General features: G+C 39.4%; 3 protein-coding genes across 12 annotated transcripts in view; 1 reads left to right on the top strand and 2 right to left on the bottom strand.

Annotated features, from left to right (window-relative positions):
• PBLD (phenazine biosynthesis like protein domain containing) overlaps window positions 1-2,435 on the bottom strand; it is a 47,017-nt gene extending 44,582 nt beyond the window's left edge. For 2 of the 3 annotated variants that reach the window (XM_049855183.1, XM_049855184.1), the window contains exon 1: window positions 2,214-2,435. The gene's annotated coding sequence lies outside the window, so the exon portion shown is untranslated. The remainder of the gene's footprint in view (window positions 1-2,213) is intronic. The other variant, XM_049855182.1, reaches the window with a different exon arrangement.
• HNRNPH3 (heterogeneous nuclear ribonucleoprotein H3) lies at window positions 1,476-12,573 on the top strand. 5 transcript variants are annotated; one of them, XM_049855180.1, is made up of 10 exons: window positions 1,476-1,658; window positions 6,893-7,027; window positions 7,576-7,714; window positions 8,212-8,399; window positions 8,849-8,935; window positions 9,249-9,364; window positions 10,434-10,569; window positions 11,368-11,463; window positions 11,539-11,631; window positions 11,769-12,573. In XM_049855180.1, the coding sequence occupies exons 2-10, from the start codon at window positions 6,916-6,918 to the stop codon at window positions 11,855-11,857; spliced, it is 1,056 nt and encodes a 351-aa protein (XP_049711137.1). In that variant the 5' UTR covers window positions 1,476-1,658; window positions 6,893-6,915; the 3' UTR covers window positions 11,858-12,573. The 5 variants fall into 5 exon arrangements, with proteins under 5 accessions (XP_049711137.1, XP_049711136.1, XP_049711135.1 ...); XM_049855179.1 differs by having other exon boundaries at window positions 1,476-1,678; XM_049855178.1 differs by lacking the exon at window positions 1,476-1,658 and having other exon boundaries at window positions 2,438-7,027; window positions 8,212-8,354.
• Window positions 12,574-13,292: 719 nt separating this feature from the next.
• Window positions 13,293-25,758, bottom strand: part of RUFY2 (RUN and FYVE domain containing 2) — a 67,329-nt gene continuing 54,863 nt past the window's right edge. For all 4 annotated transcript variants that reach the window (XM_049855174.1, XM_049855175.1, XM_049855172.1 and 1 more), the window contains 2 exons: window positions 15,788-15,865; window positions 13,293-15,696 (listed from right to left, as the gene is read on the bottom strand). In XM_049855174.1, coding sequence (XP_049711131.1) covers window positions 15,553-15,696; window positions 15,788-15,865 — 222 coding nt within the window. In that variant the 3' untranslated portion in view covers window positions 13,293-15,552. The remainder of the gene's footprint in view (window positions 15,697-15,787; window positions 15,866-25,758) is intronic.

Raw genomic sequence — 25,758 nt, 5'->3', positions numbered from 1 at the left:
GCTGCCCCATACTTGTCTTAAGCAACTTTGAGGATGAATTAAGGTCATGAAACGGAAGTTCCATTATGGGAAGTTAAATGGCCTCATGTCTGTATCCTACACACTGCAGATATCACAGGGGAAAAATTGTTCATGCTTTTCTACTACTAACACCACTGGAGCTCTCTCCCACACTCTCACACCCATGGGCTCCCAAATGTTTGTAGCACCAAGTCCAAAATCTTTTGGCTGGACATTGAAAGTTGTCTACAGCCTAGGTTCTTCCACATTTCCAACCTTAACTCACCCTACAGAAACACTTAGCCGCGGACAAACTGACCTCTCTCGCACTTCAAGTTTCTACCTTTGCACTTTAATTTGCATTGATCTCCTTATTAGGATTGCCGTCCACCCCTACCACAGAAATTAGTCTTGCATCTTTTGTGAAACTTACAAAAAGGCCATAAGGTATCATTAAGAACCTTAGTGACATGACTTCTTGTTGTTGGTTGGCATCAAGTGGATTCCAATTCTTGGTGACCCATGTGTGCAGAGTAGAACTGCTCCACAGGGTTTTCAAGGCTGTGACCTTTTCCATGCAGATCCCTAGGCCTGCCTTCCAAAACACCTGTGGCTGGGTTCAAACCGCCAACCTTTTGGTTAGTAGTCAAGCGGTTAACCATTTGTGCCATGCAGGAACTTCTGGTGGCATAGCAGCACAATTAAAAAGTGAGTATTAGGTGCCATCTGTACTGGCAATGCTGAAAAATACAAAGCTGGGTTTACAAAAAACTTTAAGTCGGCTGCCATAACTGGGAAATAAAAGTGGGGAAGATAAAAAGAAGATAACATGAAGGAGAGTGAAGAAAGATTTGTAGAAAGAAGGGAAATAAGGCAGAGAGAAAATCGATCAGGTAGCACTAAGGTGAGAGCTGGCTGCCAGGTGGCCCAGGCCCGGTTGGGGAGATTGGGGGACTGTGGTGCCAGCAGCTCCACTGGGAGGCTCCCCAGCCCGAGCGCGTATATTGGTGGACGCCTTTTTATCTCCGAAGCAGAGAAATGCTCCATTTTTATTGCATAATGCAAATATGGTGGACAAGAAAAGCCCTCCCTGCGTTTGACGGCCAAACCACGTGGCACCCTTCCCAAGAAGGTGACACTGGGGTTAGGAGCCTTTAGGGAATTTGTTCACGGTGGGCAGAGCACGGTTCCTTCAGAACACACTGGCAGGACTACTACTACCACTTCACATCCTCCCCGAAAAGGCAAATGATGGTCCCTGCCGCCGATGGTTTCACGATAACCACGACAAAACGAGTCCGTCGCCGCTTTTCCTCTAACCGTACCAGCCTCTTTTCTCCACCTCGCTCCAGAACACTAGCCAGCTCGCCAGCGCGCAAGCGCACTACTTGCTGCCGCGCCACGACAGGGCGGAGTCTCTTCTCTCGCGAGAGTGGGGCCGGCCGCTCTCCGTGGCTCTCGCTCCACCCCCTCCTCCTCGCTCGCTCGCTCCCATCCCCCCAACCAGTCGCTGTACTGCGCAGCTCCCTCAGCGGTTGCTACCGCTGGGGACGGTTGGAAGGACCGTTGCGGGGAGCGCTACGCGAGTCGAGCGGCTTCTCCTTCCTCACGGCCGCACCCCGTGGGCACCGGAGCCGGCGTTACTGTCTCCCGACAGGGTATCTGAAGTAAAAAGGGGGTAGGTTGGGCTGGTGGTTTTGAGAGCGGAGTCGGGAGAAGGACGAAAGAGAGACCGAGAGGGGGTGGGGTGGGGTGGGGGGAAGTGGGGAGGTCGCCGCTCGGAGGCAGCCGGGCTGTGCCTCCCGGGCGATCTCCCACTTCAAGGAGGACGGCCTGCTGCAGGGAGGTCTTGCTCAGGTGGAATTCAGTGGACGAAGCCGAAGACCGAAGTGGGGAGCACCCAACATTTTCCCTCTTTTTTTCCCCGTTGGCTTGGCCTCCGCCATTTTGAGTACGGTGGCGCGGCCATCCGGGCTTCCCGCCTTTCCCCGCTATTTCTGCTTTTTGGCCCCCAGCTTCCGAAAACTGGTTTAGAAAGCCGGGGGTCAGAGTGCTCTGGAGGGAATGAGGGTGGGGAGTGAAACGAGCAGGGAAAGGCCGGGCGCTCGGGCGGGTTCGATCAGGGTTATCGGACGCGCTCCCAGTGGAAATGGCGTCGGACGGGCCTGGCCTCCCACCCGGCCTCCCTTCCTCCGCAGTCTAGGCTGGGCTACCTGGGCTGGCGGGACTGCGAGTGACTTCTGACGCAGATTCCCAAGATGAAAGGCTGGAACCGGGGGAGGAAAACCAATGGCGACGAAGGCGCGCGCTCAACTCCCAAATCCAGGACAAAGGAGGGCCTCCTTTGTAATTCCGCCGCCCGGTGGCGAAGGTCTTTAAGCCAGGCTTGGCTGCCGGGCGGGGAGGGGGAAGGGGCGTCCTCTGCTTAGCGTTTTGGTCCCTAGGGCAGCTAGCTAAACGCAGAGTCTCCGGGAAGGGATAAAGGACGCTTAGCCGGCCCTTATATTCCAGGTTTGGAACTTCGGAAAGAGTACGTACTCGTTTTTCAAGGGGGAGGTTTTCACACTTACTTTTAACTTGAAAAAAAAAAAAAATGGGTAATCATTTAGTAATCAGAAAAATGGGTAACTTCTCAAACAGGAATGTGGTATAGGCATATTTCAAATAGGTTGTCCAGGCGCAGTGAACTGTTAGGGCTACTTGAACTTTTAGGTTGGGGTGGGGTGGTTTAGCACACACGGGTTTAAGTGGGAGCATTTTAGAAGACACATGGTGATAACAGTTACCTGTACAAATCGAGTTACTAATTTGTACCGAAAGATTTCCAAGGAATGTACCTTGTGCATAGATTTTTCCCCTCTTTGGCAGTGAAGCTAGAAGTAAAATATTTCAGAATACACTTCGGGTTTAATTTCTTTTGGCAGCTAATCATGTTTTTTCTTTAGTGTAGGAGTATAGTAATATTCTGGCCAGGGAAAAAAGCCTACTAAATAGAAAGTCAAACTGTAAGCTCAGTCGTGGTGGTGGTGGTTTTTGGTTCTGAGAACAGAGAACTGGATGGATAATTTTCACTAAAGACAGTAAAAGAGCGGGGAAGGCCTGAGAATAAGAGTTTTTAATAATCTGTGTAAATCTTTCTAAGAAATCTGTTATGTACTTTTTTTAGCTTAAAGAAAATCTTGCTGCCTATATTGTTGAAGATGGACTGTGATGCTTGGTCAATATTTGCCAAAGAAAAGTTTACTAAAATCCTGCCTTGAAACAGGTTTTAGTGGATTTTGAAAAGTCGGACCAGGGTTTCATGTTAAGGAGTATATGACATCATTTAACAGCTTTTCTAATTAGATGTTTTTTTCTGCCCTGTTTTTCATCAGCATCATTATCTGAACTCCATATAATTCTTCCCCCCCCCCAATAACTTTATTTTTGGTAAATAATTACTTGTTTTGGGAAGCAGTCACTGAACTGCAGTAGGTCACAGCTTTGCTCTAGTAAGTCATTCACAATCATTGTAAACAGCTCACATCTTCAGATATTGGTGGTGCATCTAAATATTTAAAATCAAGAAACAAGCCTGTTGGAAAGGGGGAATGGTGTAAAATTTTCAGTTTAGTTAAACTTAACACCTTTTTTTTTTTTTCCAAAACAAAGTTTAGAAAGTTATTTATTGAGGCAATAAGTCTTTATTTCATTTATTGTATTACAGAGGACACAATATGCCCCTATGTTATAAAGTAATGCTATATTATACTTTTTTTCTTTAAGAGTTTTTTGAGAAAATTGACATACTCTAAAATTCGCTCGTTTAAAATGTACAATTCGGTGGTTTTTAGGATATTCACAGAGTTGTGAAACCACTAAAGTCTAATTTTAAAACATTTTTATCACCCCCAAAGGAAACTCCCATGCCCATTAGCAGTCATTCCCCTGTCCCGCGCCCTCCCTTTGCTCCCCGCCTGACCTGACCCCCCCCCCCCCCCCAGCACAACTCTTGCCTCTGAAGATTTGCCTATTCTGGACACTTCATGTAAATGGATTCACACTACGTGGTCTTTTGTGATTGGCTGCTTTCACATATAGCATGTTTGAAAAGCTATATCTAAAGTTTCATAAAATTGCTAAAAGTCATCCTTTCAGGTTTAACTGCTGGTGTTTTTAATTGGTGGTAGCATTTGGAATTCTTAAAAGCATGATAGTAATTAGCCATGACACTGGTGCAAAGAAAGGTTGAGATGGATTATCCTGTATAAGTAGTAAACCCAGGTAGTTTCTCAGACAGCTTTAATGTGTTAGAGCAGATTGCTTTTTTGTATGGCTTTAGTTTGTCTTTTTTTTTTTTTTTAAGTAGAATTCTAGACTCTTAAATTTTTAATCGACTTTGAAGGGTTAATGCATGGGGCTGTCTTTATTAACACCGTTTAGTGTGTACTCTTCACACATGGGGTGGAGAATCACCGTACAAAATAGTTTAAATCTTCAGAATCTGGTTCAGGTTTCCCCAATTTAAAATTGTGTTGCTGGATTTTAGATGTGTTGACTGTACGATGTACCCCTTTGTAAAAGAAAAAGAACGAACTCTCCACCCCAGTTAGCTATTTTTAGTTTAGTGTGTTTTTTCTATTTTCTGGTCTTTGTTTTTACTCGAAGGCACTGGGTTTTTCACTGGGTTGTGTTTTTATGTATATAGGTCTTCTCATTGGTACAGGCTGATCCAAAAATCAAAACTAGCTTCTTTGCTAGTATTTCTTGGTGCTAAGATTTATAGCAAAAACAACCTAATTTTCCTTTTTTTGTTACTTGTTCCTGAAAGAGTACATTGAAAAAAATGTGGTAAGAGATGATAAAAAGCACCATACTAAAGTCTTCACAATAGATTGGATTGACTGCACAATAAATTTTTCATGAGGAACATTTGACTTTAGGTCCTCCACTTTTTCCCTCTTCTGTTCTTAAACGACCCTTTATAGGAGACACACACACTTAAGAATTGTTAGAGATTTCTAAATGTTTCTGATTGAACTTTTTTTCGAATTGATTCGGGGCCTACTCCAGAACAGTATTTTTTAAACTTTCTAGTTAACGTATGTATTGTGGTAAATGTTTTGCACACACCCCTTCATACAGTTCCTAAAGAAACTTAAAAACTTAGTTTTTACATGGCAAAACTTTTGTTGACTTTGGAAAAAATGAGGATAATTGTTTTTTTAACAGTCTTTATTTCCTTGCAAGAGTCAGAATAGCTTTCTCTCTTAAGGTTCAGATATCTTGTTTATGGTATATCTCATCAGTTTTGCAGGGCCACATAAGGTCCAGTAACAATGGCCACCATTGAATACACTTACAGTGTGGCACAACAAGCACTTTAAACAATTCTTTTAACAGGTGAGGCGTAGGCAGTACTTTTGTTTTACGGTTGAGAACAGAGGTTCCTCAGGGGTTAAGTAGTTTGCTTAATTAAGTAAATCCAGTGAGTGGAAGAGTAGGGATTCAAAGCCAGGGTTTCTCACTCTTAAAAGTTCATACCGTATGTTTGTGTGTGCAAGAATTAGTTGTAACACCAGTTAAAAATTTCACTTCCTCCCATTTTGATTCTCTGTGTTTAGAGTGGCACTTAGAGCTCTTGCTTTAAGAAACAAAACATTGAAGAGGAGATTCATGTGCAGAAATACTTGATTAATAATAACATTTGGAGAATTTCTGCATTAGCATATTTTAGGTGTGTAAATACTGGGAAAAGGAAATTTTACTCTTCGGAGGTGCTACCCCTAACTTTTGCACAGATAATTAGATGATGTGACATTACGTATTAATGAATATTATTGATATGAAATACAATTTTCAAGCATAAAGGAGTCAAGTGAACAAATTGTTTTGTTTACAGGGGAGGAGGTGGTGAGGGAAAGGTTTGAAATACTCAGGTGAGTAGGATTCCTACAGCTGCTTAGTGAAATTTGTATGGCTCTGGTAAGTTTCTGCAGCTGAAGGACTTCTGCATTAACCAAAAGCCTCTTGAAAATATTTGGGAATTTTAAAAGCAGAGATGGTTGCTCCAAGGAACTGGGTGGGTGGGTTCATATTGGAGGGAAGGGGGGTCGTCTTACTGTATGTGCCCTTCCACTTTTTGAATGTGAATGTTACTTTTTAAAAAAAAAAAAAACTTTTGTGTTGACTTAAAAGTAAAGCAATGATGGTCTTGTTTCTGTATACTAGCCCCAGTGGTTGCAAAAACAGTAAGACTGTTGGAAGTTATTAACTCAGTCACTTTTAAGCTGTTGCTCCTGGGGAGTGTTTAATCTAGAATTGGTTAAAATAGAGGTGGAAATCTCCCCCCACAAAAAAAAGCAATTTAATATGTTCAGATTTAAGGCCAGAATTAACTTCAAGCTTCTGTAATACCATTTTTTTCCCGACATCAAAGAAGTACTCCTTCTATTTTTGATTTACATTCTTAATGCGAGTGGACAGTGGTACTACAGACAGCTTCTGAATGAATTCAAATTTTAAAGAATTTGCATAACTATTCAGGTAAATAATGAAATCTGAAGAAATACGAAAGTTTGACAGGAGGAAAACGTTTGACATTAAGATGACAGGTCACGAACTAGGCGGAGGGTTTGAAGACAGTGGAATTTTGTAAGTTTTCTTAAAACAAGGCAATATATATTTGGTCCTTAGAGATTCAGTACTTTTTAGGGGTGATTGATGAGGTTTCACTGCCTTTTTCCAATCTTCTGTCTAGCCCGAAATAGAAAGCTGTTGTACATTGTGTTGTGGCATTATAGTAGGAGTCACTTATATTTCCTGTTGTGACACCACTGAGAGGTGTTTCTTCAGTACCTCTGGCAAGAGTATGTTTTGATTGACTACTTTATGTGCTTGTTTATTTTTGTAGCATTTATATCAAACGGTTTTGAGATGGATTGGGTTATGAAACATAATGGTCCAAATGACGCTAGTGATGGGACAGTACGACTTCGTGGACTGCCATTTGGTTGCAGCAAAGAGGAAATAGTTCAGTTCTTTCAAGGTACCTCTAGTATTAGTCAAAGTTTAGTAGTATTTTAATTTTATATTTGATTTATGTTGTTATTCAGCTTTTCATTTGTAAAACCCATTTGTTTTTGGAACCTTTTAGTTTTAATGATGATATCTCGGTGAATGTTTTAAACTATGAAGTGTGCTCCAGTTAATATTTCAATGCAGAATGTATAGAATGTATAAGAACTGATACCCAGTAAACTTAATTGAGAGTAATTATGTGTGATGAAATGAACCATGAATTAGCATATGGAGCATAGTTAAATTTGATTTATAGCCATTTCTTCTTTTTTTTTTTAATGTAATATAGGTGGGCTGAGAGTGTGTATGTAATTTAAAAAGACACTGGTCGCAAAGAAAATTATTTAATCCAATAATATATGAAAAAAATCTTCCATTTGTATTATGGGGTGATGGGAAACTAAGCTTTTTTTGTTTTGTTTTGTTTAGACTTGTTTTAAATATTTGATACAGATGGGAATGTTTCAGCCTTTAACACTGTTCCCCTTGATGGGGTTATTTGTCCTTGGGTTAAAGGGTTGGAAATCGTGCCAAATGGGATAACATTGACGATGGACTACCAGGGGAGAAGCACAGGGGAGGCCTTCGTGCAGTTTGCTTCAAAGGAGATAGCAGAAAATGCTCTGGGGAAACACAAGGAAAGAATAGGGCACAGGTGGGGATGGAGAGTTCGGGATGGTGTTAAATTTTTATTTTTGGGGGTTGTGGGTCACTTTATTAAATGGGGGGGTAACCATAACATTTTTCTGGGATAGTTTAAAAGAATTGATAATTTATCTAAATTTAACTTGGAAACTACAGATGTGGGTGGGGAATTAATGCTAAGTTTACTTAAAATTAGATTGTTCCCATTTTTCTGTAGGATGTTGTTGATAAATGCTTTTGCGTAATCACCTATTTTCTTTAAACACCTATCATGTACTAAAGAAAACAAATTATATTTTATGGATTCTTTTCAAACAACTAATTTATCTTAGTAAAACTTAAATATTTAAGTTTGTAGGTATAAAAAATGTTAACTTACGGTGTATTTAGGCAATTTAAATTGGGTTATGTAACTAGATGTAGACAAACTTACTGCATTTTGCCCAATATCTTGTTTACTCTAATACATTTGTGCTGAAACCTGTACCTTAAAACATTTTTAAATAGGTATATTGAGATCTTCAGAAGTAGCAGGAGTGAAATCAAAGGATTTTATGACCCACCAAGAAGATTGCTGGGACAGCAGCGGCCAGGACCATATGATAGACCAATAGGAGGAAGAGGGGGTTATTATGGAGCTGGGCGTGGAAGTATGTATGACAGAATGCGACGAGGAGGTGATGGATATGATGGTGGTATGTGTAGCTAATGAACAAAGGTTCTGTTGTCATTTTCTTAATATTCCTGACACTTTGTCAAGAAATACAGAAATGGCAGTCATTCCAGTACCTACTAGGTTTTAAAACCTGTTCATGAAAAAATGGATTCCCATGGCCACCTGTGGGATGTGATTGATGCACGTATTGGCACCTTGATAACTCATTCAGATAAAGAAGTTGAGACATTTGAAATATTTTGACATTTTCTATTTGGCATCAGGATGATTACTTGGCACGTCTGAATTTATCCTTTTGGGGTTTTTAATTTCCACCAGATGTTAACTGTTTTTCTCGTGTGTATTAAGAGTTGCAAACTTATGACCTAAGTGTATATTTTAAAACATACAAAGTATGTTTTTATAAACTAGATTATAAAAATCTATCTCTTCAAAGTGTATTCATGTATTTCTCCTTAAATTGCACAGGTTATGGAGGTTTTGATGACTATGGTGGCTATAATAATTATGGCTATGGAAATGATGGCTTTGATGAAAGAATGAGAGATGGAAGAGGTAAAATAAATGTTAAAAGACATTTTCATTTTGCCATAAATTTTAATATTTGCAACCAGTAAGTGGTAATTAAAAAAAAGTCAATTCAGGCATATTTCACTTCATTCCTGTATAGGGCTTTATACCTTCGATAGTTCTTGATGTGTACTTTCAGACAGATTCTCCGTTTGATGCTTAAAATAACTAAGTGATAAGATTTCTTGAATTGTCAAAGAAAAGGGTGTGTGTAGGGGAGAAGTGTTGTATTTTATTAAAATGCTCTCTTTGCTATATGTGTCAGCATTTTATAACTTTCAGAAACTTCATTCTCCAGGTATGGGAGGACATGGTTACGGTGGAGCTGGTGATGCAAGTTCCGGTTTTCATGGTGGTCATTTTGTACATATGAGAGGGTTGCCTTTTCGTGCAACTGAAAACGACATTGCTAATGTAAGTGATTTTTACTGGTTTTATAGTTATTCTGGTGTCCAAATTTTGAAGCATTCTTAATGGAAGTCTTCCTCTGTAGTTTAATGTCAAAATCTCTTGAATATAAAAATATATCTATCTTATTTTCAGTAGTTGATGAATATTTTTATGTCCATTTTGTGCCAGCCTACACAGGATTCGAGCAAGTGAAGGCTAAATTCATAAAGTCCATTTAAGAATATAGTGAAAGAATGATCAGCACAGGGTGGTGATGATTCAAAGCTTATTTCCTTTGTTTCCTCAGGTTAGAAAGTGTGAATATGTAGTAAGTCTATAGTTTCATTGGTTTGGATTGGCTTTTTAGGCTAGAAATTGGTTAGAAATTCGAGCAGCTGGAAATAATAGGAGTAAATACTGCAGCTATCTTTGATTTGAAACTAGTTGCTATACTTGAGCCCATGGGCCAAATACAATCATGCTCATTTGTTTACCTGTTGAGTAGTTGTGATAGAGATCCGTTGGCCCACAAAGCTAAAGATATTTACTGTCTGGCTCATGCAGAAAAAAATTTGCTCTTGATTGTATTGAGAAGCAGATGGCCTAATTTCTAAGTGCTTTTTAAGGATAGTGTAAACCTAATTAACTTGAGATTGGAATTTAATGATGTTTTGGACATTACTCATGCAGTTCATAGGTTTATCAAACCCCATTCTTCAGAATCATGATACACAGTGTCTCTGTGCATGTTTTCCATGTCTCAGGTGACCTATATATTTAAAATAGCAATTTTTAAATACATATCTTGGTCATGGCATGGGGCTTTACTCTCAGCAGTAGGCTATCAGATTTTTTCATCTGTTGAAGGTAAACTGATTTTCAAGGTTAGGTATTTTCATTTTAAATTAAATACATTATTTTGAAAGGGGTAATTTTCCCTAAGTGTGTAGTCTTACATTCCCAGAACCTCTGTAGTTCATGCAGTTAGACTACCAACACGGGAGTGGGAGGGTTTTGTTGCAAAACCAAGGTATGTGGTAATTTACTTTTCGAAAATCTGAATAAAAAGAAAATAATGTTTTGTTTTATTCAGTTCTTCTCACCACTAAACCCAATACGAGTTCATATTGATATTGGAGCTGATGGCAGAGCAACAGGAGAGGCAGATGTAGAGTTTGTGACACATGAAGATGCAGTAGCTGCCATGTCTAAAGACAAAAATAACATGCGTAAGTGGTATCCTTGGCATGCTGTCTGACTTGATTCATAAATGTGAACTCCCTTACAGAATAAGTATCTCTTACTAAGTGAAGAGGCCCTAGGGTATATAGGTAACTTCTGGCAGTCACTGGGACCTAAAACCATATAGACTTTAATGGATTCCTAGGGACTTTTTTCATTGGATTAATCTCTTATATTAAGAATAGCTGTCGATACAGCTAAGAGATAAATTTTGAAAAGAATTGATTCAGACTCTTAATACTTGATAGATCATTGGAGCTCGGATTAACTAAAAGGGAGAAAAAGGCGTGTTAATTTACATTTGCCTAAGTTTCCATGTCCTCAATTAAGCACATTAATACCATTTAAGGTCCATTTGCCAGCTTGGGTAGGTCCTGCATGTCATCAGATTTGTTTCTGTGCCAGTAAATCTTACCTGATTCCCAGATATTACTACCTATCAATCATTTGGTACTTGTTAAACTGTTCTGGGGTATACCCTCAAGATTCTAATTCAGTTCTATAATTGGGCCTGGAATATATTTTTAAGAAGTACCCCCCCCCCCCCAGGTGATTCTGAATTAACTATTTTATAGATGAGGAAACTGAGGCCCAAACGTTGTTGCTTGTTCAAGGTTGTACAGTTTCAGTGAGACCTGGATTTTAGCCCTATTATCACCCCACTAGAAATTGGCAAGTATACTTTTAGTTTAATATTAGCTAATCAGCATTTTTGCACTTTTCTTGATAAATCTGATCCATTGTTCTTCTCTCCCCTACTACTTTTTTTTTTTTTTTTTTTAAAGAACATCGATACATTGAACTCTTCTTGAATTCTACTCCTGGAGGCGGTTCTGGAATGGGAGGTTCGGGAATGGGAGGCTATGGCAGAGATGGAATGGGTACGTAAAGTTTTTTAAATAAGCAAAGTTAACACACTTAGCAGTCAATCTGAAACATTCCTTTTTTTCTTTCAGATAATCAGGGAGGTTATGGGTCTGTTGGAAGAATGGGAATGGGGAACAGTTACAGTGGAGGATATGGTACTCCTGATGGATTGGGCGGTTATGGTAAGTGGTTACTCTGGATGCTCAATATGTGTTAGTCCTTGTATGTGGTGCAGACAACTGAAAGTTCACACACGTCTTGTAATGTGTTACACCCTATTATCTATGCAACAAATTCTTAATGTCTCTTCTTTTTCAAGGCCGTGGTGGCGGCGGCGGCGGCGGCGGCAGTGGAGGGTACTACGGGCAAGGCGGTATGAGTGGAGGTGGATGGCGTGGGATGTACTGATCATAACCACCAACATACAAGTCCTGACAACAGCATCTGGTCTACTAGACTTTCTTACAGATTTAATTTCTTTTGTATTTTAAGAACTTTATAATGACTGAAGGAATGTGTTTTCAGAATATTATTTGGTAAAGCAACAAATTGTGATGGAAAAATCCTGTTTTCTGTAGGTTTTATTTGTTGCATACTTTGACTTAAAAATAAATTTTTATATTCAAACCACTGATGTTGATACTTTTTATATACTAGTTACTCCTAAGGATGTGCTGCCTTCCTAAGATTTGGGTTGATGTATTTTAGTATTAGCTCTACAAGTAGTATAGTGGAATTTTAGAGGACAGTGGTTCACCTTTGCATAAACTACAAGTCTTAATAAGCAGACATCTGGAATAGAGCTTGAAGAGTAGTGTAACTTTTTAATTTCTACTGGATAATACTGTAAATATAAAGCCTAAAGATAAATTTAGGTGGTTTTGGGAGTATAAATCCAGCTAGTTCTGTATTAGTCATTTTTTCTCAAATGTCATTTATCAGCACTGCAAATGTTGATGATCCAAGAGGTATGTGGACTTCTGAGTATTCACAATTGTGGGGCATGAGAGTGTTGGAAATCTAAATTCTAATTCTAGAGATTTTAGAATATATTCCCCTCAGCACTTGACTGAAGTACCAAAAAAAAATGTTTCTAAAAAAGTGATAGAGTTTTAAGTTATCTCAAGATGTTTTAGAGTAGGTTAAGGTTCCTCGTGACATGGGAATTCAGCATAAATACATAGGTATTTACTGTGGAGTGTAATTCTCACAAATGTATTTTCAGTTTCCTGCCCAATGGTTAAAGCGTATGATTTTAAAATTGTATAAAAGACTGCTTTAAAAAAATGTACGAGACACAAGTCTATGTCATAGTCTTAATTAAAATGAGTCATACAGTTGGATTTTGCATCTAACATCTGCTTGGAGCCTTTGTGTTAAAAAAAATATGTAGCAAGGAAAAGGTGCTTTTTACTTTTGTCCTTTTGATTGGTATGGCTTTTTTCCAAATTGGCTAATGGATCAAAATGAAACTTGTCAATGTGAATTTAGTTACTGAACTTGTTACTTGTTTTTGCTAGAAATGTTATTAATGTAATAAATATCAATGTGGGAGATAATAGTATGGTGTTCTGTTCTAGGATACTTTGTCGGTGACTGATTATAAATTGGCAGAGGGTACTATATATGTTTAATTGAAGATTTAATTTAGTGACTCATAAAGGGGAATTACTGCTATTAGAGAAAGTAATGTTGTAGCCTATATACTCAGAGTCTCTTTATACCAATTATCTATACTCAAATTTGAGCAAAGATCACTGTGCTCCTATTTTCCCAGGATTTCCCACTTAGAATCTTTAAGCAGTAAAAGTATAAAATGTTATAAATGAAAGTTGTCCTCCAATTGTAAAGCAGGCAAATTTTTCAAATCTTTATTTGGTTTTAAAAAATTTCACATCTTGTTTCAAAACACTGCAGGGAAGGAGAATTACAATCGCAGTTCCTTGGCACCATGATAGTGTTATTGTGGTGAAACTGGTTAGGTGAGGGAATGGTATGTGAAGTCTGTTGAGTAACTTTCTGTGAGAGCAAATCTTAACTGAAAAGGGAAAGTAATGAAGTCCACAATCACAAACTACAATTTGTGACTGCTGAAAAATCCAAAATTAATATGATTTTTAAATAAGAGCCAAAACTAAATGCAGCAAGTTATGTTGCTGTCGTAGAAGCTGCCCCACCCCAAAAAGCCCAAGTAAATGGTGACACAATTTTTGAGTGGCAAAGAATTTAAAGGGTGACTAGAAATCATGGTTTGTATTTGCCACAGTAGTAAAAAATGTGTTAGTATTTTAAATTTTTCGTTTGTTTACTCTCACAAACCATAAAAATCTGAATCTAGCAGTACAAAAACAGTTCAAGAATATAATTCATCATTTCTGTTAGTATTCAAGAACACCTAAAAATCTGTATTTCAGTTCTAACTGAAGTTGACCTCAAAAGCTGACTGAAAATTTATGGATTATGGAGAAAACAGATTTTCAAGTAAAATACTGGTTTCAAACTTTTGGCAATTTAGAAAACTTTATATTAAACAATTTTAAACGTTAAAGTATATACCCTCAGGAAATTATTTGCAGAATAAAAGTAATTTCCATCTGGAGGGGGAGGGGTTATGTGTCCACGATTGACCACTGAATGGAATGCTCCTAGGAGTAATAATTAAGATTTCTAATACATTTTTGAAAGGCTCATGGACTTAAGGTGCACAGCTGAAAATAATACAAAATAAAGGTAAGATCCCTAGTGTGAAACTGTTATCATACACGGGTAATAATTTTTACAGATTACGTTCTAGGTATGCCGTAAGCAATATACAACCAGATTAGTGTTTATTGAATTTTTCATGCTTGACATAGTTGAAGTGCTGGTGTATACTTTACGGCAAGGCAGACGTCACAGCGTCATCTGCTCTAGCCCCGATGGAGGTGGGTCAGTATACATGTGGGATTTTTACTGCGGACATAGACTGCACTGATAGACTACTAATAAAATTTTTCCTAAAGCTTACTGGAATGGAATTTGATACAAAAATTTTCTAACTAAAACCTATATCATGTTAAAGGCAAAGTTTAACTGCATTTTAGATTTCACTTTAATGCTTGGAGCTTTGGTGGCGCAGCAGTTAAGAGCTACAGCTGCAAACCAAAAGGTTGGCATTTGGAATCCAGCAGCGTCTCCCCAGAAACCCTAGGGGGTGGTTGCTCCTATATGGTTGCTAGAAGTAGGAATCTGCAATGGTTTGGGTTTTTTTTTTTTTTTTTTTTTAATGCTTAGACTTTATCAGGAGTCTATAATCCGACTTGTTATACACTTGTTTCTGGGGAAGGGTTTATGCTTTTATTCTTCTCAAATGGTGTCTGAGACTCCCCTCAAAATTTAACGGCACTGGTAGTATACAGAAAGGTCTGCAAGAAACAAGGTTTAAAGAGGGTGATGGTTATGTGGAATTTTCTTTGAATATTAGAAGCAAGAAATTGAGGTGAAATACCAATGCCCACTGGATCTGAAAGTTATCAGCAAGCACAACAGTAATTTGAAAAGGAGAAAGACCAAAAGGATGTCTTCTAAAGGAATAAAGGAGGGGAAGGGACCAGGGCCAATAAATACAGCTGAAACTTTACCAAGCTGATGAAAACTGTTGGATTGGAATATTAATACTTCTAGGAAGATCTATACATTTCTAATCTTTCTGAGAACCATGAAGCTTTAAAGTGCATTGAGAATTAACAGGCACCAAATTAGTATCAACTTGACAGTCTGGAAGAATAAAGCAATCTGAAGCCTTTAAGAAGGCCTTTACAAGATAAGGCAATTGAGTGTTAGCTATGCTAGCTGGCCTTCCAGTGGACTTAAGGGTTCCATGATTACTACGTCAATTAGGAATTAAGCTAAAGTTATTTTAAAGCATGCCCTATTAAAAAATGTTTTAAATAAGGTAGGAAATACCAAATTAAACAATTTCTAATTCCCATGAGTTTGGATATGTAGAAGATAAACGACTGAAAGCTGCTTAAGAAGGGCTGTCAGGATACTTTGTGGTGTACATGTCCATACATAACAATCGTGCATACTTCATTCCATACATAAGGATTTAGTCCTGTAGTCTATGGCAAGTTAGATGAGCATCTCTGAATCAGCAACGCGTGACAGGAGTCACAGACCCGTACCGGCTTTGGTGAAGACGGCAGAGGCAGTTCGTTGTCAGAGCAGGCATTACAGAAAATTTCCCCACAGTTTCTACAGTGGTGCTTAATAAAATGAAAAAACCAGAGAAAAAAATTCATGAATAAAAAGCCATTTTGCACCAAAGCTCTGGGGCTCATTCCCTAACTTTCTTACCTTTCTCTTGGAGAGTGAGAATTCCTTTTCACAAAGTTTGCAGTGTGTTGCTTCTTTGTCTTTTAACCAAACTAGTCCCTAGAAAAGAAAAGTGGGAACATTAATGCCCAAATTGGTAATGTTAAAAATTGCATGTGAAAACTTTTTGCTCATGGAACATTTTGTAGAATATAAGGAATAGAAGAGACTCTTTCTTTGAAAGATAACATACTGAAACATACGCAGATGATGTGTGGGATTTGCTTCCCAATCTGCGTGAGAGAGGAAGGACGTGGGTTGAACATAAATAGATGAGCCATGTATCTATTGTTGAAACTGAGTCATGTGTAGATGAGGTTCATTTTACTATTCTCTATGTCTGAACATTTCCATACCAAATGTTTCTAAAAGATAAAAATAACCTGATAGTAATGTCTTTTAGGAAAGAACCTTAAAGACCATCTGGTCCAACAATATTTAACGATAAATTCACACTGTAAAATGTATGAGTTTGGAGTTATGTATCGTATACACAAATATACACAGTAGTTTAGGTATAGGCGTACTTCATTTTATTGCATTTCATAGATAATTTTTTACAAATTGAAGGTTTACGGCAACCCTGTATGAAGTCTACCAGCACCATTTTTCCAACAGCATGTGTTCACTTTGTGTCTCTGTGTCATATTTTAGTGATTCTCAAAACATTTCAAACTTTTTCATTATTATTACACCTGTTACGGTGATCTGTGGTCTTGGGTGTTACTATTGTTAATTGTTTTGGGGCACCACAAACCCTGCCCATGTAAGACAGCAAACTTAACTGACAAATGCTGTGTGTGCTGACTGCTCCACCAACCGGCCCTCCCCACCCCTCCCTCCCTGGGCCTCCCTCTCCCTGAGACACAACAATATTGAAATTCGGCCAATTAACGACCTACAATGGCCTCTCACTTTAAATCAAAAGCTAGAAATGATGAAGCGTAATGAGGAAAGCAGGTTGAGAGCTGAGATAGGCCGAATGCTAGGCTTCTTAGGCCAAACAGTAAAGTTTTGAATGCAAATAAGAAGTTCTTGAAGGAAACTAGAAGTGCTACACAAATGACGACGCGAAACATTCTTCCTGCTGATGTGGAGATGTTTCAGTGGTCCGCACAGAAGATCGAAGCGGCCGCAACATTCCCTTAAGCCGAAGCCTGATCCAGACCGGGGCTCTAATTAACTCTCCAGCTCTCTGCAGGCTGAGAGGTGAGGATGCTGCAGGAGATAAGTCTGAATGTAGCAGAGGTGGGTTTTCACGAGGTTTAAAGAAAGCCGTCTCCATAACATGGTGCAGGGTGAGGCAGCAGGTGCTGGTGCAGAAGCCGCGGCAAGTTCCCCAGAAGCTCTAGCTGGGAGACTCGCTGCTGAGGGGGCTGCCCTGGACCCCAGGTTCTCAGTGCGGATGAGACAGCCTCCACGGAAAGAGGGCGCCGTCCAGGACTCCACAGCTAGAGGGACAGCCAACTAGAGGGGGACAGCCAACACCTGGCCTTAAAACCTTCAAGGACAGGCCGACCTTCTCGTTAGGGGCTAACGCAGCTGGCGATTTTAAGTTGACGCCGATGGTCACGTCCATTCCAAAAATCCTGGGGCTCCTAGGAATTACGTTGAACCTCCTCTGCCTGTGCTCTGTAAACGGGACAACGAAGCCCGGATGAGAGCACATGTGTTTACAACACGGTTTCCTGAATATTTTAAGAGACTGCTGAGAGCTACTGCTCAGAGAAAAGACTCCTTTCAAAATACTACTGCTCGCTGACCATGCGCCTGGTCACCTGAGAGCACCGGCGGAGACACCCGAGGGATGGATGCTGTTTGCATGCCTGCTAACACAACCTCCACTCTGCAGCCCACGGACCAAGGGGTCATTAAGGCTTTCAAGTCTTACTATTTAAGAAACAGATTTGGTGAACTACAGCTGCCAGAGAGAGTGATTCCTCTGACGGATCTGGGCGAGTTAAACTGAAAACCGTTTAGAACTGATTCACCATTCCGGATGGCATTAAGGACAGTCGTGATTCATGGAAGGTCAAAATACCATCATTAACAGAAGTTTGGAAGAAGTTTATTCCAACCCTCACGGATGACTTTGAGGGGTTCAGGACTTCAGTGGAGGAAGTAAGTGCAGATGTGGCGGAAAGAGCAAGAGAACCAGCATTAGAAGTGCAGCCTGAAGATGTGACTAAGTTGCTACAATCTCATGATAAATTTTAAAGGATAAGGAGTTGCTTCTTACGGATGAGCAAAGGAAATGGTTTCCTGGGATGGAATCTACTCCTGGAGAAGACGCTTTGACAATGTTCTCAACATTGTTGAAGTGACGACAAAGGATTTAGAACATCGCATAAACTTAGTTGATAAAGCAGCGACAAGGTTTGAGAGAACTGAATCCAATTTTGAAAGAGCTTCTATTGTGGGTAAAATGTTATCAAACAGCATCACATGCTACAGAGAAATCTTTGGTGAAAGTTAGAGTCAATTGACAAGGCAAACTTCATCATCGTCTTACTTTATGAAACTGCCACAGCTACCCAACCTTAAGCACCCTTAATCTGATCAGTCAGCAGTCATCAACATCGAGGCAAGACCCTCCACCAGCACAAAGACTACGACTTGCTGAAGGTTCACAGGACGATTAGCATTTTTTAGCAATATTTTTTAATTAACGTATGTACATTGTTTTTTTTAGACATAATGTGCTATTGCACACTTAACAGACAACAGTATAGTATAAACATAACTTTTATCTGCACTGGGGAACAAAAACATTCATGTGACTCGCTTCATTGCAGTGGTCTGGAACCAAACCCACAATACTTACGAGATATGTCTGTAATTTATAAAGCAAGTCCTTAAAATGTGAAAGACAGGTGTTTGAGTTCCTTATTTTAGGTAAAACCTCAGCTTAAGTTCAGTTTTACATGGCTATTAATTTCCCTCAAGTTCTGTAACTTAAAGATTTAATAGCTGTTCCGTAAACATTTGTAGAAAATAGATATAAGTAGTCCTAAACTGAGAGGTAATTTGATAGCTAAAATTTATACCTTGACCCTTTTTTTAAAAACTTTCTTGTTGTACTTTAGGTGAAAGTTTACAGACCAAATTGTTTCCCATTCAACAGTTTGTACATAAAATGTCCAATGAGACTGGCTGTATTCCCCTCAGTGTGTCAGCACTCCCCATTTCCATCCTGGGCTCCCTGTTTCCTTTCATCTGGATTTTCTAGCCCTTGCTGCCTTCTCATCTTTGCTTTTGGGCAAATGTTGTCCTTTTGATCTCTTATAATTGATTGTTCTAAGAACACATTCCTTTTGGGTGTTACTGTTTCTTTTATGGACCTGTCTATTGTTTGGCTGAAAGGTGGCCCCAGGAATGGCTTATGTTCTAGTTCAGAAGGGTGTCTTGGGGCCATAGTCTCTGGGGTTCCTCCAGTCTGTCAAACTAGTAAGTTTGGTCTTTTCTGTGAATTTGATTTTTTGTTCTACATTTTTCTCCTGCTGTGTGGGGGATTCTGTCGTGATCCCAGCCGAGAAGTCAGCAGTTGTAGCCAGGCACCATCTAGTTCTGGTTGCAGGGTCATGGAGGCTGTGGTTTCTGTGGTCCATTAGTCCTTTCAACTAACTGCTCTTTTGAGTCTTTGGTTTTCTTTACTCTCCTTTGCTCCAGACGGGAAGAGACCAATAGCTGTATTTTAGATAGCTGCTCACAAGCTTTTAAGATCCCAGACACTACTCTCCAAAGCGGGGATGCAGAACGTTGTCTTTACGATCTACATTGTGCCAAGTGATGGACATGTCCCCCAAATCTATGGTCCTTTATCCTTGGAGCCTAGGAACTTTGTCCCGTGAGGTGTTTGGTTATATCTGTGACTATGCCCTTGTGCACTCTATTGTCTCTTCAGTATACACACAGCACCTAAAATTATGTATGTATAAATATCCACAATCAAACTTATATCTGCAGGTGGGTTTGAGTCATTCTTAATCAACCAAGATCCTGGCTAGAAAGAGTATTTCTTCCTATAAAGGAAAATTTATAATGAGAATACCAGCTGATTTCATCACATATTCCTAAAACAGCTCAGACCAAACCACAATGCTGCTGCTCCCAAAGTACCCAAGTAAAACTGAGGATTCCAACTTGGAGACAGAGCAAGTACCCATCTATAAAATACCACTGAGGCACAGGGACTTAAATCACCCAATGAGAAAAAAATTCTCCACACAAAAACTCCGCACATAAATACAGTCCTCAAAATCAGAGTTTTCTTAAAAGCCTTTTATATCTAATGGCAGAACTCTGAAAAAAAAAAAAGATGAAAAAAGGACTACGCATTCTTAGGTCAAGATCACAAGGTTAATTTGAGATAGTTTTGATTCACAGGGTCTCCTATTAACTAGCACCTATCATCTCATACAGCAAAGGTAAGACAGATGGTGTTTGGTCACTGCAGATGAAGAGGTCTAAGGCTCCTGTCTTGGTCATCTAGTGCTGCTATAACAGAAATATGACAAGTGGATAGCTTTAACAAAGAGAAATTTATTCTCTCACAGTCTAGGAGGCTAGAAGTCCAAATTCAGGGCGTCAGCTTCAGAGGCAGGCTTTCTCTCTCTGTTGGCTCTGGAGGAAGGTCCCTCTCATCAATCTTCCCCTGGACTAGGAGCTTCTCTGCGCAGGAACCCCAGGTCCAAAGTACGTGCTCTACTCCCAGCACTGCCTTCTTGGTGGTATGAGGTCCCCATGTCTCTCTGCTCACTTCTCTATATCTCAAGACATTGGCTTAAGACACTATCTAATCTTGTAGATTAATATAACTGCCACTAATCCATCTCATTATATCATAGCAATAGGATTTACAACACATAGGGAAATCACATCAGATGACAAAATGGTAGACAATCACACAATACTAGGAATCATAGCCATGTTGACAGATATTTTGGGGGGACACAATTCAATCCATGACAACTCCTTAGAACACAGGATTCTGAGGTGAGGGCTTTTCTTTTTGAAAATGACAGCTAATATTAAACAAACATCTGCAAAGATTCAGATGACTGGAATCATGGAATTTTTTTTTAAAGGTGGATGGGACCTTAAATATAATCCAACATGAGAACACCATAAAAAGGAAAGTGACTTGCCAAATGTCTCAAAGTGGAAGCAGCTTTGCTTCCTGCCAAGCTATACCTGTGATGGCTGATGTGAAGCAGATTTGTAAGCAGCATTATTAGGTTCCGATGTAACCTTTCTGACACTGGGACTAGGCCTTCCAGACTTCTTCTAATGTGATTCATCATTGTTCACATGAGGAAACTGAGGTCCAGAGAGCTGAATTTGCTTGCTCAGGGAACACAACTGTTTACAAGCAAAGCTGAGGCTAGAAAGGAGCAAGCTATTGCTCTGCAAATAAATGGCTATTTTTCTCTGCCATTTCCAGAATGTCAGCTGCCAGATTTACACACCCCAGACATGATATTAGAAGATCCTTCTCTGGAGAAGCTCAACTGACCCAGAGAAAAGTCCTGTAGATACTAACGTTGTTTGGTGCATCCAACAGTTGACTAGTTGGCCAGTAAGATGAGGCCCATCAACCTGTAACAACCCACACAAAACCATCCAATCAAATGGATACAGAGGGTTTCCAATAAGTTTATTTTGTGCCTTTTATTGAAACTATATTACCTACATCTGAGAAACGCCTTGGGCATGAAGTACTTAAGCCAAAAGAACTAACTCAAAAATGGAATTCAGAAGAAACATGGAATGGCATAAGAAAACTTTAAAGGAATTGTATGATTCCACTTATTTGAAATATCTAGAATAGGCAAATTCATAGAGACAGAAAGTAGATTAGAGATTACCAGGGGCTGGAGGAGAGAATAAAGGGGAGTGATTGCCGAATGGGTACAGTTTCTATTTGGTGTGATGAAAAGTTTTGGAGATAGATAATGGTGATGGCTGCATAACAAGGTGAATATAATTAATGTTACTGAACTGTACACTTAAAAATGGTAAAATGGAGGCATGGCCAAGAAGGGGGAGTAGTCAGACGCTTCCGGTCATCCCTCTTACAACAAAGACCCGGGAAACTAGTGAAATGATTATATTTACAACCAACCAGAAGCCCTGAACATCAAAGGCAAAGTTAGACAACAGACCGAGTGGCAGGCGGAGGGAGAAACAGTTCAGAAGCAGAGAGAAGTTGCCGGACCTGAATCACGGGGAACCCTCAGGCACCATTCCCGGGAGCAACTGCAGTGGGCTGACGGTAGCATTCGGCCACAGTCTCCTCAGGGAGAAACAGCCAACCAAACAGCCTATTCACACCTCTGGAGCCAGAGAAGAACAGCGCTCTTGGCAAAAGCTAAATACTTGTGTATATTTTACCACACTCCCAGCCCCAAAACCAGCTTCAGTGGCTGTCAATCTCCCTGGGCCTGAGATAATTCCTGCTGAGTGTCCTGAGCCATTCCCCAGCCTTGGAGAAAGAAAAAATTCACAATTAGGGGAAAAGATAATCTGCCAGCTCCTCTAACCTGGTGAGTTCAGGAGAGAAGCAGCTTCTGTCTGGGCATAAATGGTCCATGGACTTTGAAAACCTTTATGCCTGCAATGGACCTGTGTGGGCCTATTTCAGGAGAATAGGTCCTTGTTGGCAGACTGCAACTGTTTCAGCTGTGCAGCGGAAAGGTGGGTGTTTGATGTTTGACACTGCTTTGCCTATTAAACAGGGTCCTCACCCTACCCACATCAGGGTCCTATGGACTGGTGGCCCCACCCACATCACCCAGCCACCCGCAACAGGGGTCCAAGAATAACTGGTACCTCCCAGTCTTTACAACCAAAAGCATTGGGTGCCCACGGTCCATCTGCAGAACTCACCCACCTGTGCACTCTAGGGAAGAGGAACACGTTTTCCTCACAGACATTTGGGGGATGGCTGTCGGCCCGCTACCTTGCTCAGAGCGTGACCCCTGCGGCAACCAAATACCTACACCTACACCAATTACCCCTGCCCCTCTAAGACTGTAGGACAGAGCCTGTACCACACACTTGATGACCAACTACCTGACCACTCGAGGAGAATCCATACAAGAAAAGTGAATGGATTCTTAGGCTTATATACCTGATAACAGCTCTAGCCATCTGGTGACAGGACATTTGAGCTTCAAAGGTGAAAATAATCAAGCTAGCTCACTCAAGCAACCCATCTGGGCATATCAAAACATAACAAAGCAAGAAACTAGGATACAGTAAGCAAACATAAAATAAACTAATATAATAAATTATTGATGGCTCAGAGACAACATCAAATCACATTAAGAAGCAGACCATGATCACTTCAGCAAGCTCTCAAAACAAAGAATCAAGGGATCTTCTGGATGAAGGTGCCTTCAAGGAATTACCAAATATGGAATACAAAAGATTAATACACAGAACTCTTCAAGACATCAGGAAGATCAGGCAATATGTAGAACAAGCCAAGGAACACACAGATAAAGTAGCTGAAGAAATTAAAAACGTTATTCAAGAACATAATGAAAAATTTAATAAGCTACAAGAATCCATAGAGACAGAAATCAGAAATTCAGAAGATTAACAGTAAAATTACAGAATTAAACAACTCAATAGGAATTCAGAGGAGCAGAACAGTGGAAGTGGAAGGCAGAATTAATGGCACTTGGCACCAATATATTTGAAGAAAAATCTGATAAAATAATTTAAAAAAATGAAGAAACCCTAAGAATCATGTGGGACTCTATCAAGAGAAATAACCTATGAGTGATTGGAGTACCAGAACAGGGAGGGATAACGGAAAATACAGGGAGAACTGTTGAAGATTTGTTGGCAGAAAACTTCCCTGATATCCTGAAAGACGAGAAGATATCTATCCAAGATGCTCATCAAACTCCACATAAGGTAGATCTCAAAAGAAAGTCACCAAGACACATTACAATCAAACTTGCCAAAACCAAACATAAAGAGAGAATTTTAAGAGCAGCTGGGGATAAACAAAAAGTCACCTACAAAGGAGAGTCAACAAGAATAAACTCGGACTACTCAGCAAAAACCATGCAGGCAAGAAGGCAATGGGATGACTTATATAAATCAATGAAGGAAAAAAATTGCCAACCAAGAATCATATATCCAGCAAAACTGTCTCTCAAATATGAAGGCGAAATTAGGACATTTCCAAATAAATAGAAGTTTAGGGAATTCGTAAAAACCAAACCAAAACTACAAGAAATACTAAAGGGAGTTCTCTGGTTAGAAAATTAATAATATCAGATACCTACCCAATGCTAGAACACTGGACAGAGCAACCAGATGTCAACCCAGTTAGGGAAATCACAAAAATAAACCAAGATTAAAAAAAAGTTCAAAACAGGGAAACAGCGATGTCATTATGTAAAAGAAAACAACATTAAAACAATTAAAGAGGGACTAAAAAATGTAGTCATATGTCTTTCATATGGAGAGGAAGACAAGGTGATACAAAGAAATAAAAGTTAGGTTTAAACTTAGAGAAATAGGGGTAAATATTAACGTAACCACAAAGGAAACTAACAATCCTACTCACCAAAATAAAATACAAGAAAAAAATAACCAGCAGAAACAAAATTGACAACAAATAAGAGGGAGAGACAATATGTAAACTACTCAGCACAAAAAATTAAGTGGAACAAGAAACTGTCAACACCACACCAAAAAAAGACAATAAAATGACAGCACTAAACTCATACCAATCCATAATTACACTGAAATGGACTAAATGCACCAATAAAGAGACAGAGAGTGGCAGAATGGATTAAAAAAAACACGATCCGTCTATGTGCTGCCTACAAGAGACACACCTTAGACTCAGAGACACAAACTAAAACTCAAAGGATGGAAAAAAATATCTCAAGCAAACATCAATCAAAAAAGAGCAGGAGTGGCAATATTAATTTCTGACAAAATAGATTTTAAAGTTAAAACCACTGCAAAGGATAAGGAAGAACACTATACAATGATTAAAGGGACAATACACCAGGAGGATATAACCATATTAAATATTTATACACCCAATGATAGGTCTGTAAGATACATAAAACAAACTCTAACAGCATTGAAAAGTGAGATACACAGCTCCACAATTATAGTAGGAGACCTCAACACACCACTTTCGGTGAAGGACAGGACATCCAAAAAGAAGCTCAATAAAGACACAGAAGATCTAAGTGCCACAATCAATGAACTTGACCTCATAGACATATACAGAACACACCACCCAACAGCAGCCAAGTATACTTTCTTTTCTAGTACACGTGGAACATTCTCTAGAATAGACCACATATTAGGTCATAAAGCAAGCCTTAGCAGAATCCAAAACATGGAAATACTACAAAGCATCTTCTCTGACCATAAGGCCATAGAAGTGGAAATCAATAACAGAAAAAGCAGGAAACTGAACAATATGCTGCTCAAAAAAGACTGCGTTATAGAAGACATGAAGGATGGAATAAAGAAATTCACAGAATCTAATGAGAATGAAAACACTTCCAATCAAAATCAATAAATGCACACATACAAAAAAAAGGGCCAAAATCAAAGAATTATCCCTACAACTTGAACAAATAGAAAAAGAGCAACAAAAGAAACCCTCAGGCACCAGAAGAAAGCAAGTAATAAAAACTAGAGAAAAATTAAATGAAATAGAGAACAGAAAAATAATTGAGTTAACAAGACCAAAAGCTGGTTCTCTGAAAAAATTAACAAAATTGATAAACCACTGGCCAAACTGATAAAAGAAAAACAAGAGAGGAAGCCAATAACCTGAATAAGGAATGAGATGGTCCATATTACAATAGGCCCAAATGAAATTAAAAGAATCATATCAGATTACTATGAAAAATTATACTCTAACAAATTTGAAAACCTAGAAGAAATGGATGAATTTCTAGAAA

This window comes from Elephas maximus, chromosome 16, assembly GCF_024166365.1.
Source record: "Elephas maximus indicus isolate mEleMax1 chromosome 16, mEleMax1 primary haplotype, whole genome shotgun sequence".
Lineage (NCBI taxonomy): Eukaryota > Metazoa > Chordata > Mammalia > Proboscidea > Elephantidae > Elephas > Elephas maximus.
Note: the sequence above shows the minus strand (reverse complement) of the source record. Positions and strands in the feature narration are given on the sequence as shown.

Coding starts and splice junctions, on each gene's coding strand:
- HNRNPH3 (XM_049855177.1), top strand. CDS start 6,871: ATGTGCTTGTTTATTTTTGTAGCATTTATATCAAACGGTTTTGAGATG. Junction 8,400..8,848: donor AGGTGATGGATATGATGGTG/GTATGTGTAGCT, acceptor TAAATTGCACAG/GTTATGGAGGTTTTGATGAC. Junction 10,570..11,367: donor TAAAGACAAAAATAACATGC/GTAAGTGGTATC, acceptor TTTTTTTTAAAG/AACATCGATACATTGAACTC.